The 20,442-nt window shown below is 33.1% G+C and overlaps 1 protein-coding gene and 1 non-coding gene across 2 annotated transcripts; both read right to left on the bottom strand.

Moving 5' to 3' along the window:
* Positions 1-7,294: 7,294 nt before the first annotated feature.
* On the bottom strand, positions 7,295-10,698 carry LOC127073989 (cytochrome P450 71A1). Its single transcript, XM_051015242.1, has 2 exons — positions 9,695-10,698; positions 7,295-8,084 (listed from the first exon to the last, which is right to left on the bottom strand). The coding sequence occupies exons 1-2, from the start codon at positions 10,676-10,678 to the stop codon at positions 7,479-7,481; spliced, it is 1,590 nt and encodes a 529-aa protein (XP_050871199.1). The 5' UTR covers positions 10,679-10,698; the 3' UTR covers positions 7,295-7,478.
* A 3,241-nt stretch (positions 10,699-13,939) lies between these two features.
* Positions 13,940-14,045, bottom strand: LOC127077826 (small nucleolar RNA R71). The gene has a single exon (XR_007787596.1). It is a non-coding gene; the product is annotated as a small nucleolar RNA R71 (small nucleolar RNA).
* Between the last annotated feature and the right edge of the window lie 6,397 nt (positions 14,046-20,442).

Raw genomic sequence — 20,442 nt, 5'->3', positions numbered from 1 at the left:
ATCTTACTTAGCCATTCGAGTACTTGTCGTTTATTCTAAAAATACATCAACCATACGCAAGTTTATTTTCGTAATCACTCCGATGAAAAAGAAAGCGGTCTAGAGTCTTCTATTCCCTTTCTCGGTTGTTAGGATACGAGTTGTCTTACTCGATTATCCAAGTATTCGTCATCCTTTCAAAACACCTTAATTACTATCAAATCTTTTTTATATTAAGGATGAAAAAGAAAGTGGTCTAGAGTCTTCTATTCCCTTTCCCGACTGTTAGGATACGAGTTATCTTACTCAACTATCCGAGTGATCGTCATCCAACCAAAAATATCTCAACCAATCAAAACATCCAATACATTAATCTAACTTGTCACCCTCGTGTGACCGAAACTATTTTCAAAAGGAACACCATTTAACCCTTTCTAATGCGCATAACAAACCAATGCTTAAGCCTCCGCCGAGAGTAGACAAGCCAACGTTTAGCCTTTAGGATGCGATCTAAACAGTTATTCATTAAAAAACACCAACCAACCGTAGTTCCCCGAACTACGAATGCTCTGATTTCCTTATTATACCATAAGGATACGTAGGCAGGAGATTGCTGTATCTTCGCGAGCACACTAATAAAAAAACCTCTCCTTTCTCCTTTCTGAGGTTCTCATCCATTTCTATTTTCAATATTTTATAACCCAAAGATAACAAACAAACATGAATTAACACTAGAAACACAAATTAGAACTAAAAGGTTCTTGTTGAGTACAACGGACGTAAGGGGAGCTAATACCTTCCCCTTACGTAATCCACTTCCGAACCCGAATATGGTTGCGACGACCATTATTCTATTTCCTAAAGGTTTCATCGATATTTTCCTATTCCTTTGTTGGGATAAATAAAGTCTGGTGGCGACTTTGTTCGAACATAAATATTTTCCGCGACCATTGCGAGGAATTGTATTTTTTGAGATGCGACAGGGGGGAGGGGGGTCTAACAAGATTCTACCCGAAAGAGTGCCTAGAGTAACCCAACAACCTTTGGGTTCTATCTTAGTACCATAAAAAGAGAAGAAGATACCTATAGTAGAGTTAGATTCTAGGTTCCAATAGATAATCTCAACGACCCTTATAAAGGCCCAAACTTTGGGAATTATTTAGGAAAGGGTGACATTAATGGTCATGAGAACCTCTGAATCATAACGAGTAAAAGGAATGAGCACTCCAAGGTCGTGGATGATTAAAAGATGCATATTAAAGAAAGCATAAGGAAAATCGTCTAGAGAGGTCATGTTAGATCGTTCCTCTTCAGAGAAAGGATCCAAGATAACCTCCCCATCATCACCATTCCATAGAGGTTTAGGAAATTTAAGAAGGAAGCCACTATCTTCTTAGAGGTGTAGAAATTTTCAAAGTCCTTTTGTTCTGATAGTTTGGTGACACTTCCATTGAAAACTCTGTATTTTCTAAGAAATAACATGGAAACAAAGAGTCAATATCGCTACTAGAATCATAAGCGCTCTCATAACTCCCAAACATCCCTATTTCGAGAATCCTATACTCAATTGTTCCATCGAATCGCTTGATGTTTTTCATATAATATTCATATGATTTTGTAAGTTATCAAATGTTGGAGGGTTCGATAATGTCACCCCTTTTGTCTAACTCCCAAATTATTTCCATTTGTGGAAAAGGAGGGTGAAGTAAGGGAATAAGAGGTTATACATGTATGTGATGAAAAAGGATGAAGTTGGGCTTGAGAAGGTTTGAGTATAACTTGCCATGTGAAGTGAAAATTATGAAATAACATGGATGGAAAATGAGTTGAAGTTCTCTTCCCATGAGATCATGAACCAATGTTGCATATGCCATGGTTGCTTCCCCTAGTTGCACAACAACAACTGCAAGGTGAGCCTCCATATGTCTCCCTTCTTGACAAGTGTGAGGGAACCAACAGTCCTTAATAGAATTAACTTCCTAAGACAAACCTTTCATGAGAAATGTTTAATGATGCACATGCTTTCTTAAGTGACATTTAAGGAACTCACCCCAAGCTTTGCTTGAGGGACTCACTCCATGCTTCACTTGGGGGACTCACACCAAACTAATTTACTCCATGCTTCACTTGAAGGGACAAGAGAAATATTTATGATGGTAATACACTTGCATTAAATCACTTCGCCATTTACAAGACCTCATGCTTGAGGGTCTATGGATTGAGATAATTTTATTAGCTCTAAAAATGAATGTTCATGATAAAAAAGCCATGGAAAGAGTGAATTAAGTGCATGAACGCTAGGCAAGCACCCGAAATGGGTCTAAGTGTCCAAAGTGGGCTTAGTTTCCTGAAATGGGTTTGAGCGTCTGAAGTGGGTTTAGTCGCCCGAACTAGAATCCAAGGTCTATTTTGCTTAATACATGTGACCCATGAGGTGTTCAAGGCTAAATGGTATGGAAATATCAATAAAAGGGGAAAAACTACCTGACCCACAATTTGGGGAAGAACTTGTATTTTCTTACTTCCATGTTTCTGATATGTAAGTGGAAGGAACCACTCCTCTAGGACCAAAGTCCTCTTTATAACCCAATCTTAAAAATGGGAAAATGAATATCCACAAATTCTAAAGGAAATATACAAAACCTATCTCAATTCCCACACGAGAAACTTCTTTATTTTAACTATTGTACTTTTAGCTGGTACACGAGATTAGCTATTTCACTACCTTTAATAGAATCCTAAAATCATATTTTGTTTTAAGTAGTCAAAGAAATGACATTATTTTTTAACTGACACATTTAAGTGACAGGTCAAGAAACTGAAATAAATAAATAAATTAAAATAAATATAAAATAAGAAATTAAAGTAAATTGTAAAAAATATTAAATGAGTTGACGTATCGTACTTGTCCATACCAAATATTCCGAGCCACATATTTCTTGTAAAGTGACAATACTGACATGTCGTAAGGGCCACCAAGATATGTCTCCTCAGCCTGAAATGACTCCTCTTACACTCAAGGTTCATCTGACGTTGATTCATAGGGTATGAATCTATTGATTTTATTTTTTATGTTGACACTCCTCCCTAGATTTTTTTAAAAATAACCATTTTTTTCAATTAAAATTCTAAAATAACTTTTTTTTTCAAAATATTTACCGGAATAACCACCTTTCATGAAACATGCGTCAGTTGGACTGACGCATTTATTTTTCATTGAACATAAGCGCCAACAGTATGGACGCATCCATTGAAAATTGTATTCATTGACACCACATGCAATGGCGCATGCATGTGAAGGTGCCACATCCAATGGCGCATGCATGTGTAGGCCATGTGAAGGAGCCACATGCAATGGCGCATGCATTGTGCTTATATGTGTGCGTCAATTCATGTGACTACTTCTCCACCACTCATCTATTATAAATACAACATCTCCCTCCCATAATTTTTCATACAACTTTTTACACTCTCCTTCCATTTTCCTTCAATCTCCAATTTTATTTAAAATGTTTGCATATTCATACTTGTGTCCTTACATCCACAAGAGAAATGCCGATTTAATCTTTTCAGCAGTACAAACTCCAATGAAGATCCGACTTTGGAATGTAGATATGTTCGAACATCTTAACAGGATCTTGAACCATTGGTTAGATGGAGACATTGCAGATGGTGAAAGGATGATAAGAATTCAATGACTTGATACGACGTTCAACCAAAATGGAGAAATTCGTTTTTGGGTCAATATTAAAACTGAAAGAGACGTTTACATGATGATGTATGCTTCTCACAAAATTGTTTTGATGATTGTAATCGCATAGTTATGTTGTTTATGTGTTGTATTTATTTGTGATGTTATTTTATTTGTTGTAGTATCTTGTGTTGTTGTTTAATTATTGTATTTGTTCTGCTTATCATATGAAATGAATGTTGTTTTTAATATAAAGCAAAAGAGTTACAATTAAAATTATCTTGTTGTGCTTGTTCCAACACTGGGACAATTAGTACGATTGTGACCGGGTTGACGACATGAACTACATAATCTAACCATTTTGTTCGTCGTATCCATTTCGGCTCGTGATTAAGCATGTGTGAACTGGACCCATAGAACCTATCTCCCAAGAATCACTCCTCTTCCGGTAAGATGCTGGCAACCGGAACATGCATAGCTCAATCAACCCTATAATCAACTAATAATTCCATGTGATACTTTTTAATGGCTTTGACTTAGTCTTCTTTTGTGCGAAATTTTTCTCCTTCTTTCAATGATCCTTGAATTTACACATAAGGATTGTAAAATATATCTAACGAAGATTCATCTGTACCCAAATTCAAGCTTGTCATGTGTTAAGGTGGACAATATACATGACTAACTTATGATGGCTCTTGCTGGTGGTCGGCAGTTTCATAATCCACTATTTCATTAACCAATAACTCATCTTCTTCTTCTTCCTCCTCATCAACAACATCGACTTCAGCTTGTTCGTCGTAATCAGTTTCACAAAACACTTGTGACAGATCAACAAACTAAGACAATTGATTTTGTTGTGTTAATATATATAACTCAATATCATTGTACCCATTTGACTACAAATTTATTCTTGCTTTGTTAGAAAGATGGAGACCCGAGACCCACACATTTCACATTCCTTTCGGTGAGTGTACCGTCACACTTAATGACGTCTACATGTTGTTAGGTTTACCAATTGATGGTAAGACTGTAAATGGTAGAGTTAACCAAGATAACTCTATATCCGAGGAATTGTTGGGTCCCTCTTTGTGTGAAGACACCACTACGGACAACCTTCGGGTCAACCTAGGGGTCAAAGTATTAATTTAAAATATCTTAAACAGTATTATTCAAGTATAACATTAAACGAAGAATCTACTGAGTATGAAAAGATAATTAAAGCTCGATATTATATTATGATTCTATTTGGTACTTTTTTATTTCCTAAAAGTACTGGTAATACGGTAAATATTATGTATTTACCGTTGTTACGAAACATAAATAAAGTAGGCACATATAGTTAAGGTTCAACTGTTTTGTCCCATCTATATAGTTTGTTGTGTAAAAATGCCAAAAAAAATACTTATATATTTTATTCTTGCACCTATTTGCTACAAGCATGGGGTTGGTCAAGAATGCCGTCACTCGCATCGGTCAACGAGAAGCCATTCACATTCCCCTATGCAACAAAATAAGTTTATCTTAAATCTTATAATTTGTTAGACTTTATACTACAACTAAATGTAACTAATATATTTTCAATATTTTTGATCTAGGTGGTCAGTTAAGGGGATGAACTACAATAGATGTCTCAAGCACGCTGTAGTAGTCTATCGCAATCTTTTAGACCACATTGGACAATACGATGTATTGCTACTAAACAACTCTACTTTTGATTTAAAAAAAGTATCCAATTAGATATCCTCTAATCATGTCAAATTCTTATACAGTTTATCTGGAGGCCGTATCTAGGTCTTGATCACCAGGTTAACCATGATGATGATGCAGTTTGGACAACAAAAACACCAATCATCCGGTTCAATATTGTGGAGATTCACCAGAGTGACCGTGTAAAACTGTAGTTTGACATGCAACAACAAATTCCAAAACCTCCAACGTATTTGGGAGATTGACATCAACAAAGAGTCGGTGGCCAATGGGATTATTCCGATTGGAGATACTTCACAAAAGAGATGTGTAATCATTGGAGGAATTGACGACAACACATCTTAAATGAACCAATCATACATGGTGCTAGACCAACTCAACATTATATGGCATGGTTTAGGTCGGTTAGAACGCCACAGTTTGTGTCTGAGCCAATGTATTTGATTGATCCACGCCAACGACCTTCGTCATCAAATACCCAACAACAAATCACCGCCCAAGAACAATGACAACCCACCCAAATCCAATGGCAAACCTCACAACATCACCCTACCATATACACCTAACCACCAAACACCCAACCTTGCAACCAATTCATGCCACACACCCAAACTCAAAACCAGGAACCAAACTCTAACCACTAACAACCATACATAGCCACCACATCTGTCTATAGCCCGGATGATTCATACGATTCAACCTCATGCCATCGTAGCCCCCACTTTTGAACACCCAAACATCCCGTCGCCATAACACCCAACCATTGTTTGACTTTAATACACCACAAGAACTATTGCTTCGTTTCCAAAATGATTCAATGTCTCAATTCGGGCAACCATACCGTCCACAATCAACCCAACTACGACAACATGAACATCAAACTCAATTACGGCAGCGCCATTGGCAGTAACACCCCCAACTATTGGGGAGAAATGATGACAAATCTGTCAAATACCGTTGGCCTTCCACCAGACCTTCACACCGTCCACCGTTGCATCATGTCAGCATTCAAAGACCCCAAACACCTCAGGGAAATCGTGGAAGACCTCAAATGCAGGATAGCACACTAGATGTGGAACATGAGTGCGTTTCAATCGGATAGGTCATTGATTTTCTGGTCAATTGTTGTGTATTTTAACTTTATATTATAATAATTATTATTTTTCATTTACCTATTTAATTTAATTATTTATAACTATAAAATATAAAATATTTTTTTTATATAGAGCGTGCGACACATGCATTGGCATATACATGATGTATTGTATGCATGCGACAATTGCATTGACTTCATTGCATGCATGCAGCCATATCATTGACGTATATGTTCAAAGAGAAAATAGATGCGTTAGTCCAACTGACACATGCTTCATGAAATGTGATTATTCCCATAAATATATTAAAAAAAAATATTTTAGAATTTTAATTGAAAAAATGATTATTTAAAAAAAAATCCTCTTTCCTATGATATGATAGACAATGACTAAAACTCTAGGCCTCCTAATGTAATATTTAAGAACATTCTCATCTATTACTTAAATTTTTTAAAAAATATAAATAAATCAACACATGCATGCACATTATACTACTAGTTTTGTCCAAATTATAGAATTTGGAGGCATGTAGACTGATGCATGCTCAAAACCTATAAGGTGAATAAAACATGGTCGTTCATAATGAATAAAGCAAATAAACAGAATTAATATTTGAGAAAATATGTACTAACTTCTTACTTTATAGTTGAAAACTTCAAATATGTAATATATATTCTGAATTTAGGGGTTGAGTTTTTTTTTTCTACTTAAAATTTAGGGGTTGAGTATTTTTTACACACTTAAAATTTAACATCAAAAACAATAATTTCATAATCATTATGATCCAAAATAACACACCTTGGATATTTATATAGCTTTAACATGATAGAACAATTACTTTATTTTTATTATGAATATGAAGGAAAATAGGTGTATAATAGATATACAGATAAATGAGATATTTAGGAAACATTTCCCAAACACCTTTAACCTTATTACAAAGCCAATATACATAAATTATTACAACAATATATAGTCACTTAAACCAAAAACATTTGGAAAGAAGATTAAAATGAAAATGCTTTTGGTTTAAGGTGAAGTGGTTCTTTCATTGATACAACAAGTCCAAATACTTCACTCATATCTATATCTTGTTTACCTGAATTTGTTTCCCAGTCAAACCAATAAAGAAGGTTAGCAAGTATATATTCAACAGTAGTGATTCCAAAATTCATTCCAGGACACCCCCTTCTCCCAAACCCAAAAGGAATGAACTGAAAATCTTGCCCTCTAAAATCAACTTGGCTGTGTTCAAATCTCTCTGGAATAAACTCTTCAGGATTTTCCCAATTTTTAGGGTCTCTTTGTATAGCCCAAGTGTTTACATACACCATTGTTTTTTCAGGAATATCATACCCTTTTAGATTCACATTTGATATTGTTTCTCGAGGAGCCATTAGAGGAGTGACAGGACGTAACCTTAGAATTTCTTTCACTACACATTTTAAATAGTGCATTTGATTTATGTCACTTTCTTCAACTTTTGATTTATTGCTTACAACTCTTCTTACTTCTTCTTGTGCTTTCTTCATTGTGGATGGATGTCTCACCAGCTCTGAAATTGTCCATTCTAATGTTGCTGATGTTGTGTCAGTTCCTCCAACAAACATGTCCTAAAAATTATATGTAGTTAAATTTTCTGTTTATGAAACACTTGTTAATGCATTATTAGTTGAACTATTCCTATTGGAAAAAACATCCAAGTTTCAAATTAGTTATAAATAGAATTTGTTAAAAATAAAACATTTAGAGCATGTTTGGATGTGCTTATTTGAGCTTATCTGCTACTATAAGTTTTGTGATACTCTCTGAAAGACTTAATCAAAACATCATATAACATTTTTCATTAAGATAGTGGATGAAAACAACCTATAATATATATAATTTTTTTTTATAAAATTAGTTAATACGAGTTATTCATAAGCGCTTAATTTGATAAGCACTTATGCTATAAAATGCAAATAAACTATTTATCCAAACAGACCCCTAATATTTTATTTATGAACAACACAATATTTTTCAAAAATACAATGATTAAATATTGTTTAGGGAAGTGTAATTAGGGATGTTTCAAATCCAAATCGATCGAAATAAAAATTGAAAATCAATAGAAAAAATCAAAAATTGTAAAAATATTAAATATTATTAAATATGTTTGAATGTAATTTTTTGAAAACTGCTCGATTCGGATCGGATTTGGAATTAATTTTTCAAAATCAATCCAAACCGATTTTTATATTTATCACATATTTATGTTAATTTTCACTTATATTTTATTAATACGATATATTGTGTTAATTTATTCTAATATAATTGTAATGTTTTAAAATAGAATATAATTGTAATGTTTTAAAATAGATCTGTTTTATTCATAAAAAATTAATTGGGATGATTCTAATTATAACTTAGCTATGTTGAAGAGAGCTAAACCAATTGAATAATTTTTAAACATTTTTTTTAATTTTTTTTTAATTTAACTTAATTGTAATATGATATCATACTCAATTATAATGGAATGTATTGTGAAATTGAAAGGTTTAACAACACTCAAATCTTCTTATAAAAGTTCAATAATAATATTAATTTCGTTGATATTTAAAATGTGTGTAACAAACAAATGACAACTTAAATGAATAAGCTCAAACAATAATATGTCAAACAATTTAAACAAATTTATAACAAAAAAAGATGAAGATAAAATAGAGTTCACAAAGAAAATGTTTATCCAAATTGACTAAACAAATCTACTAATCAGATCTATAAGGAGATAACAATTTTCTGAATAATTATACTTTCAAAAATTATTATAAAAGATTACATGTGAATTAGAAGAAAATAGTATCATGAATATTCAAGAACAAGTCTTATTTTTTTACTCTTCCATCTATAAGGAGATAACAATTTTCTGAATAATTATACTTTCAAAAATTATTATAAAAGATTACATGTAAATCTTTGGAGCTATTTTTAAAACAACACATGTTCTATACAAGAGTCAACGTAGCTTTTCATCTTCACACATACTTTATTTAAGAATGTGTTTTCAAATGGATTAATAGTAAATAAATTAATAAGATTATCTTTTAACCTAACCCTAAATTAATTAACTAGAATATGTTATTACTATGATTAATCATGTGAAGACAAAATTGCTCCATCTTTATTGTATATGCGTAAGTGTACACGAAACAAAACAAAAAAGTGATAAAAGAGAGAAAAGTACCATTAAAATTCCTTTAACATCATTATTGGTGAGTTCAAAGCCAAGCATGTCATCCTCTTGTAATTGAAGAAGAATATCCACAAACCCTTTCTTCTTGAATTGATCATTTTCAATCTTCTTCAAAGCCAAACGCTCCTCAATCACTTTATCAAACAAATCATCAAGTGCTCCAAAAGTGTCCTTAAATTCCTTAATTTTCCCACTAAGAACATCAATCCAACCCAAAGAAGGGAAGTAATCACCAACAACAAAAGTTGTAAGATAAATCATAACCTTTCTTGCTAACTCTTTCACTTCTCCTTCACACTTCCTTCCAAGAGCACTTTTACAAACAATATTGTTTGTTACCGAAACAAACATCTCACTTAGATTCACACATGCATTATTCGAGCTAGCTTCACGTAGCTTACTCACCATTTCTTCAACTTCTCCTTCTCTAATAGCATGAAATGATTTTACACTTTTCACACTCAAAAGTTCTAGAACACATATTTTTCTTTTCTGTCTCCAATTTTCTCCATAATTTGCAAAACCAACTTCCGTACAACCATACAACAAGATTCTTGGAGCTGTAAGTTGTGGTCGGTTTGAAAACACTATATCATGATTTTTCATGATTTCCATGGCTACTTCTCCGGATGAAATCACTAGAGTTGGAGTTTGTTTTTGTCCTAACTGCAACAACATCATGTTTCCATATTTGAGTGACAGGTCTCGTAGAGAACGATGTGGAAGTGTTCCTAGCTGATGAAGATTACCAATGAACGGTAGTTTTGGTGGAGATGGAAGCTGATTTAGATTGGTTTTGGATTTGGTTTTTCTAAATGCAAACTTAAACACAATCAACAGACTTAGAAGGAAAAAAAGAGACGGAAAAAAGAGAGAAGAAAAAGCTTCTGTAATTTGTTCATGTGACAATTTTCTGAGAGCCATTGGTTTCCCTATCACATCTTGAAAGTTTCTCAGACATGATATATATAGCATGGGTGTAGATTATATGGTCCCTACAGGAAGCTGGCATAGGAGAGATACACATGATATATAAGTCCAGAGTTCAAATCCTAAAAACAAACGTAACTTACTAGCATGTTATACTTATCTATTCAAATTATGAGTCAAAGTATAAAAATATTTGATTCCATTATGCTCCTATATTTCAACACATTTGACATTAAGAAAAGTGTGAAAAAAGATATTACTCGGGTGTTCTTAAGAAATACTTATAAATTTAATTGAAATATATTTATTATAAAAAAAAAATTATATTATTAATTAATCATAAATGTTGGATATAGAAATAAGTTTGACTTTTATTTTAAAAATCTATAAAATAAGGTAAACGGATGATGATGATGAATCGACACTGTAAAACTTGTTATACTGACCGTTCATAATAATTAATCTCAATACTTACATATATATATATATATAATATATATATATATATATATATATATAATATATATATATATATATATATAATATATATATATATAATATATATATATATTCGTAGTCTACATCCGTAGTCTATATATATTAGTTTCAAAGTAGTTATAAAAATTCTTCTAAAGTCTATATCCGTGTGGGCATCAATGTTGATATTCATACCCATACTTTAAGATTTTGTTTGAAAGTTTGGAGGAGACTGAAGGGGAGGATTATAAAAAATAAGAAAAAGAAATATTAAGTGAAAAAATAGAAGGATTTAAGTGGGGTGTATTTTTAAGGATTTATTTTCATTTACAAATCAAAATCTCTCTAATTTAGGGAACTACAAAATTGTATTGGAGGTGGATTTGGAGGATTTTGAAGGGTTTAGACAAATTGTTCAAATATAATTATATTGTTATAGTATTTCAAAAATTAAAAACATGTTAATGATAAGTATTCTTTATCATTCTATAGAAAATCTTTTTTTTTTATGTTAAAATTTTCTCTATTTTTTTTAAGAAATTGTTTTTCGAAATTCCTCCATTTTCCCCTTCCAAACTCCCAAACAAACCCTCTAGATATCTAAGTACTCATACTCATACCTGTTTACCTGGATTTCTAATTAAAAAACTAAACAATCAATTATAATTTATCATTTTATTTAAAGTTTATAACAACATTAAAAAAATTCAAAATGTTATTGTTGAGTTAAGAAATGAATAAACATTTACATTAAAATCGTACAAATTTAATAACGTTGTATTCAATTAAATTGATAGATTAACATGTGTAAATAAAATAAATATAAAAATATATATTTGATCATAGGCATTTTGACTAGGTTTTTAGCATGCTTTGTTTGTGATTCTTAGGAAGTCGATCTTCGTTTTTGTGCATTTTTATGCATGTTTGCGTGTTTTTGTTGCTTTTCAGATAATAAGAATTTTATGGGATAAAACAGAAGTGAAATGATCGAAGAATGCATAAAAAGTGCATTGTCTAGTACAAATTTCCCGTTGTCAAACACGGTTGAGCCGTGTCACCTAACACAGGTCATGTTGGCCACAAGACCACCTCTAATACAAGTGAGTAGAGAGCAACACGATTAGATTGTAGTGTCTGACACAAGCCATGTTGCTCAAAACGACCCCTTCTGTATCAGATAGCACACTTGTGTCAAGCTAAGTTACAACTACGCATTTTTGTCTTCCTTGACGTTTTTGGACCTGTAATGACTATAAACTATTCCAACGCAGGTCTTAATGCTCTTTAGGAATACTTATGCGAATTTAGGGTTATTCATTGTGATATTTCTATATAGGTAGCTTAAGATTCCTTTGAGAAATTTACCTTAGCTTACGCCATAGTTTACATTATATGTTTATTTTCTTCTGCATACTTATTTTTTTCTACAAGTTATTTCAATTCCAAGTTGTTGTACTCTCTCCATTGGAGCTCATCTTTAATTCAATTCTTATTTATCTTCAATTCAGTTTTCATTTACATATTATTATTGCTATTATTTACTTTTGATCATGTATACAATGTATGTTTCGTTTATTATCGTTATTTTCATGTCTATGTAGTAAATTATGAGTTTAAGGCAATAAGGATTGCCTTGTAATAATCCTCATGTAGATCCTTAGGTAATTTGTTACGAGAACTTTAGGAAACTTTATTTTGATGTTTTTGATCTTAAATATATTCAATTTCGATGCAAAAGTAGGCATGAAATAGATATCTCTTATACGCTAAAAGGGTGTAGCGTGATATTGGAATTAGAAACACCAAACTGTTGAATTGAGGTGTCGAAAGTCTCTCAAAATTTTGACAGAGAAAATATTTTTATGGTTGCATTGAAAATTGACTATTAACAAATACACCACATCGACGAAAGTGTGTAGCGCATTTGATCAGAGCAAGACAACACGTTGACAAAAGTGGGTGTTGTCCATGCTTTCCATTTTTATACGAAATTAGATTTATTCTCGTAACAAAACTAGGGATTGCAAGAGGATTAGAGGCACAAATCAGTGTCCAAAAACTCTGCTCGTTTTACTTGTTTTAATTTCAAACAAAAAAAACACCAACCAATTTTTGATCATTTTAGCTTTACATCGAAAGGATAGAAATCAGTATTCAAATAATTGCTCTATGAGATTCAACATCTTTTTATACTAATTCGACATAGTCGTGTGCTTACAGTATGTCAACTTTTTAGCGCCATTGTCGGGTACCAATTGAATTTGATATTGATAATTTGTTTTATCACTTATAGACTAAGATGTTTTACTGTTTTTATTTGCCAATTTACTCGCTGCAAGTTTATGTGAAGATCTCGCAACGTGGGAAACCTTGTTGAATCTATTTAGGAGAACAAGTGTTTCTTACAAGAGAGACACTGAATTTTAAGACAACAACAAATGGATGAATAAGTAATAAATACTAAGCCCCTTTAGGACTACGTGATTTCAACATATGAGGAACCACATTGTAGCATCGTCTATTTGCTCATTGGACTGAATAATTTTGAGATTAAACCCTCTCTTGTAGGAATGGTTCAACATAACCAATTCTCGAGATTACCCACTAAAAATATAAATTTTCACTTGTCTATATTTGTTGAATTTTACGGCACGTTAAAAGGTAACTTTGTTGATCAAAACCTTATTCGACTTAGATTATTTCCTTTCTCCTTGAGACATAGAGCCCGAGCTTGGATCCAATCCTTATCTTCTTACTCCATAACAACTTAAGGTCAACTAAAATATGCATTTTTCGCGCAATATATTTTGCCAAGTAAAACGACACAAGTGAGATATGAGATATCTAATTTTATGCAAAAGGGTGAGGAATCATTATTTGACGCTAGGGAGCGTTTTAAGAATTTATTAAGGTTGTGCTCATTTCATGTCCTTGAGAAGTGGCTCATTGTCCACACATTTTATAACGATCTCCTTTAATTCATAAAAATGACCCTTTATGTGGCTGTCGGTGGCACCCTAATGAATAGTCCTCAGGACATAGCCTATAATCTTATAGAGGACATTGAAGAACCACCACTCATGGGGAAACGTCTATGAAGTCATTCCAAAATTTCACCCAATTAAGTTAGTCATTTTGATCATATGAATTCCAAGGCAGATGCTCTCTACCAAACAACAGAAAATTTGAGCATTCACCTACTCTTGCTACTCTTGTAGCTTCGATTGCCCTAGTGGTTATCTACTGTGAGAACTGCGAAATAAACTGACGCTCTGCTTCTGATTTCCATATGGTCCTCGCCATAAGAACTGACCAAGAAGGTGTTAATCATCTTAATAATAATCAACGAGGCAACCCATACTCTAATACCTATATTTCTGGGTGGAGAGATCATCCAAATGTTTCTTATACAAATAATTCTCCCTAATTTGTTGGGAATCCTAGTCCTCCTGGTTTCCAAGGACATATGGGTGGAAACACCCCTGTGACGTCCAATCTACAAGTAATGATAGAAAATTTCATCATATGTCAGACCAAGTTAAATAATGAATTCAAAAACCAGAATCTACATATAAGTAAAGCTATGAATAAGCTAGTATCCAAAGTAGACCTCATAGATACCAACAATAAGATGTTGGAGACTCAAATATTCCAAGTTTCTTAGCAACAAACATCATTATATGTCTTTCATGGATCCTTTATGGGACAGACTAAACAAAATCCCATGGGACATATAAATGCTATAACAACTAGGTGTGGTAAGCAAGTGTATGAGCCTATTGAGGAAATTAAAGAAGTCAAAAGAATTGAACCAACGCCACCTGAAAAAGAGGTAGAGAATGAGGAACCGTATGTTGATCCTCCTCTTTATAAACCACCAATCTCATTTCCTCAAAGGTTTGCACAGGAAAATATGGAGACCCAATTTAGGAAATTTGTGGAATTACTAAAAAAAACTCTACATTAATGTGCCATTCATTGTGGTCTTGTCCCAAATGCCTACATATGCTAAATTCTTAAAATAAGTCCTTTCTAAAAAAACGGAAATTATAGGATAATGAGATTGTGACACTCACTACTGAATGTAACGTCCTAATTCAGAATTAGTTTCCACCTAAGTTAAAATATCCAGGGAGTTTCCCAATTCCCTATGAGATAGGTACCATGAGCTTTGAGAGAGCGTTGTGTGATCTAAGGGCCAACATCATCACAATTCCTCTATTTGTGTGTAAAAAGGTAAATCTAGGTAAGATAAAACTAACCAACATCTCTTTATAGCCCGCAGACATACCAGTTAAGTATCCATAGGTATTATAGAGGATGTGCCCATAAGGATTGGGCAACTTTATATACCTACAAACTTTGTAATAATGGAAATAAAGGAGGACTCACATGTCTCCATCATTCTAGGTAAAACTTTTCTAACTATGGCGAGAACCATTATTTGTTTAAAATGGATGTATTTAGATAATTGAGCATCTTGAACGGTGACTCTGATCTCCTTTAAGGTGGCGCGGAGGGTGGACCTACATGGTTAGCACTACAATGCCCAAATCAGATCAAGATTCAAGATGAGTATAATAAAATGGAGATCAGAGATTGTACCTTACTTTTAGCATGTGAACGATTTATACTTTGAGTCGAGTGAAAATGATTTGATATGGATTGGGCCTTAGTCATTGGGCATTTGAATGGTCTAGAACAGTTGACCCCAAGGATTTGTCGAGCACTAAAGGAGCCGGGGGGAGCCTTAAGTATCATTTACTGGCCTCCATGTCATGGTCCGATGTGAAATGGAACTGAAACCTCTAAGATCAGTTTTTTGAAAAAGCAATGGGGACCATGCACATTTAATATGGTTCCATCACTGAAATGTTTCGTCCTCTTTTCTGAAACGTATATTGACGTGACCGGCTATATTATGATTCCTTTTATAGAGTACTCGGGTGCACCCGAGTTGGCATGTATCCATGAGTGGAAATCTAGTTGTTGATCTTGCAATTTCTTTATGTAGTTTGTCTTGATCTTTTAGTTGTTGTTGCTTACAAATAGAGTGAGTTGAGTATTGGGAAGTTTTTGCAACCTTTGGCTTTCAAGCTTACAATTACTTTCCAGAAAACTGTGTTCGTTCCTTCTTCCTCGAGAGTATCACTAGAAGAAATTTAGAGTTTCACTTAAAGCTTTCATCTTTTTTCCATTCCTCTTGCTTCATCAATCTCCCATACCCAAGTACCTTTCTAACTCAAGATTTTCCATTAGCATTTGTTGTTTTTTAGTTAGGATGAGTGTTAATACTGTTGATTTAGTGAATTATTGTGAATTTGAAACTTCATTTACTTCTTCAATGGGGGCACCCCCAGATCAATAACTTCCTTCTCTTAGTAGTGGCCATATATGATCGAAAATCATAACCATATCTGACGCTTATGGGTTAGAAAGGGTATTTAGAAATTCCTTGAAGGAAGAAACTTCTTCTTCTATCTTGTTAGACACCTTTATATCAAATGTTGGTAGAGGAATATTAACACACTTAGGTCTCTATGCCCCATTGTATCTTCTTAGAAGAGGAGGTACAAGCCAGTTTGAAAACGAGGGAGCACACTAGAGATTAAATCCAACTTTATCTATGGATTGATGGTTGCAATCCTAGCAGCACTGATGTGCTAGCCCATTTGAATATATGAAATCAGACGTTTGCACCAGAGTATGATTGGGCATATGATAAAGTAGCGGGCACTTCCCCAACCTTGAGCACTAAGGTTGTCATATATGCAATTTGCATCATGGTCAGCAACCTTCTGGAGTGGTTATCCCTTATAGTGTCAGGGGAGAAAAGGATATTCAACTCTTTTAATGACTGCACGATCCCGTTTCATAAAGGATATTCAACTCTTATGAGAACTATATTCATAACATAGAATGCATTTTCTATTGTCTCTGTTCATAAATATTTAGGAAGGTTTGTTTCATGGAGTATCTTCCACACTAGCTTTCAAGAGTTCTACTATTCATTTTGACAACTCCGAGCAAAAAAGTATGCTCAATTCCATTTTTTATTATAATTTTTTTTTAAAATGCTCATTTTGAAATTCACCTTCATAATCACTTCAGATGGATAAAATGTTTGAATCTTTTTCATTTTAAATAATTTGGAAAAGTTTTTTTAAAGGAATTAAAAACTTCCTTTTCATGAGAAATAGATAATGCACATGTACAAGGAGAGTGGTCATTCATATTAACTAGTGCATAATAATTTTCATCAAAACTCATATTTTTGGATGAGTCAATTTATAGAAATAATATTTATAGATTTAAAAGTGGCTTTTACATGTTTACCTTTTTGACATGCATCATATAATCTATTTTTTAAAAAATTTAAATTTGGTAGACCAACTACTAATTGATTACAAATTAATTTTTTTTTTCAAATGATCCATGTGAATGTAGACTACTCTACTATGGCATAGCAAGGTCATAATACCCTGTCATACTACTTTTTCTTATAGTTTTATTTAGTATTTTAATTATATTTGTATCTAACATCACATACAACAAACAAGTTATAACAATAATCGAGCTATTGTGGATAAGATCAATTTAACTTAAAATCACTCTAACTAGAAATTTCTATAACATTTTATGTGATGGAAGTTACAATGACAAGAAGCGGAGCGAGACTGGTACACAAGAGTTCAAGAAAAGAAGAAAAAAATGAAAAACTTGCATAATATATGTACAATCACGTGAATTGTGGCACGATCCATGAAGAAATCAACAACATAAAAAGACTTTGCCTTGGTTTTATGTTTAGGATACCGACCCTAGAAGCCATATATCTACTATGAAATGTATTGGAGCAGTATCGAATGGACAAAAAAGACTTGTACTTAATTTTTATTAATTTAGAGAAGGTGTATGATAAAGTTTCTTGAGAAATTTTGTGAAAAGTCCTATAGAAGAAATGAGCTAGGATTGCTTATATTCAAATTATTTAAGATATGTATGAAGAGTTATTGATTAGTGCTCAGACACGAAGTGAGGTGATAGACAATTTCGCCAGTACAATAGGATTTTACCAAGCTTCAGCTCTAAGCGTCCAACTTTTCATTTTAATTTTGTATGTACTCACGAAACATATTCAAGATCTAGTATCGAGATGTATACTTTTTACATTTGATATAGTCATACTTGGAAATTTGAATGAGGATTTAAATGAGAAGGTAGAAACTTGAAGATGAGCCTAAAAAATACATGATTTTTGCTTAAAAATAAGTAAGACGTAGTATATGAAATGTAAGTTTAGAAAAAGGAGAAACTTTTCTAACCTAGAGGTGAAACTTGGAGTTGGTAGTGTTTGAGAAGTAGTAATGAAAAGTTGTACTTATTTAACTTTATTCGATTGTTTGTAATAGATTTAGGGTTGGTAGTGTTGAGAGGATGGTGCTTTAATTCAGGGATTTGTTTTTCTTAGTTTGTGTTTATTTCTGTGCAGGTTAGTGGTGTTTTTTCTCTTCCTTCATTAATGTTTCGTTCGTAAACCTTTGGAACAAATACATCTTGTGCTCTTGATTAATTCAGTTTTTTATTTATAAAAAACAGTTAACTTTATTTTCTTGAAAATATTGGATTCTCACCTTTTAAATATAAGAATAAATATGGGAAAAAGTCATTTGTAAAAATATTTCAAGTATTTGAGACCAATTTTAAATTTTTTAAAACAAATGAGATTATTGCATCTCCTGTATCACATTCCCAAAAGTATATATCCTATTTTTAAATCTTATAATATTCTGTCTGCTTTTTTCTTAAATAATAGTTCTATTTTTATCTATAATATTCACAATTATTTAATATATTTATTTTATTTTCTCTCTCTTTGTAATAAGGTTTTTTTACAAAAATAACCCAGTTTTTCAAGGAAATTCTCAAAATACCTCTGGTTTCAAAAAAATTCTCAAAATACCCCATTTTTAGAAGGAGTCTCCAATTGAATTGATGACTCCTCTTAAAACTTGAATGGAGGCGCCAATTGGATTGGCTAGGGCAGGTGCCATAGCCAATCCAATTGGCGCCTATGTGTAGGTTTTAAGAGGAGTCTCCAATTCAATTGGTCACTCCTTCATAAAAGCCTCAAATGACAAAACCTCCAACATGAAAGTTGTATATCTATTTAAGATAATGAATTTGAACTTAAAGTTTGCATCATTTGGATTTTTTATGAGAAAGTTATAGGCACTTGAAGTTGGACTTTTTCACATTTCAACTGTTATGTGACCTATAATGTTTTGTATTATCACATGTGTTTCTTTTAGAATTATGAAATTTTGTCCAACATAACAATTGAATTAGACATCTCAAACTTTCCAATGCATTTGATCCCACCTCAAAATTATGAAAAATGAAGGAGTTAGGTCCTTGGGAAGTTGACCCAAAATTAGGGTTTCAGTCAGAATGACCTATAATGTTTTGAAATGAATGATGACCTTCCAAGTTTCAAATGGATTTTTTATGAACATGAAAGTTGTTCATAAGGTGACTCTCCTTAAAACTTGAATGGAGGCGCCAATTGGATTGGTTAGGGCAGGTGCCCTAGCCAATCCAATTGGCGCATATGTGTAGGTTTTAAGAGGAGTCGCCAGACTCCTCCTAAAATGCCTTTTTTATCTTATAAATAGATGCGTTGTGTGACCAATTGTTCCACAGCTCATATAATCATTTGGCTATCATGTTTGGTGTTCGTCGTCGATACGGTAAGGTGATTTATGCGAGAGACAAACCTCAAATGCTGATGCTGTTTTGGAACATCACCACGTTCGATCAACTGAAGAGGGAGTTGGTTCGATGGTTAGATGGGAAAATACCAGAAGGGGAAAAATCAGAAGTATTGAGAGACTTGACAGTATCTTTGGTTGGGTGCGAACGAAGATTCTTATCTTTTATAGCACACATGAAGTTTTGTGCAATGTGTCTGATACAGTAGACATGTGTAGAAGGAGGATCATGCCATCCGTTGTCATGGTTGTTGTAGGCACTCTCAATGGCAGCATGTCTATCAGAAATCAAACAGAGATTGGCTTATGGAGCCACATGCATTCTGAGATGTCGAAGAAAAAAACCCCATCCACCAGCCGTTTCACCTTCAACAAGAGCAAAGGCAATGGGAAAGACATTGTTGTTACCGTCTTGTGCAACCGCCATGAGCAAAGTACCCTTGTATTTTCCGTATAACCAAGTGATATCAATTTGAATAATAGGTTTGCAGAATGCGAAACCTTTGATGCACGGGTCAAATGCCCAAAAGAGACGGTGAAATATTCTATTACCTGTAG

Source organism: Lathyrus oleraceus, chromosome 4, assembly GCF_024323335.1.
Source record: "Lathyrus oleraceus cultivar Zhongwan6 chromosome 4, CAAS_Psat_ZW6_1.0, whole genome shotgun sequence".
In the NCBI taxonomy this organism is placed as follows: domain Eukaryota; kingdom Viridiplantae; phylum Streptophyta; class Magnoliopsida; order Fabales; family Fabaceae; genus Lathyrus; species Lathyrus oleraceus.
The sequence above is the reverse complement of the archived record's forward strand: the minus strand, read 5'-3'. Positions and strand labels throughout refer to the sequence as shown.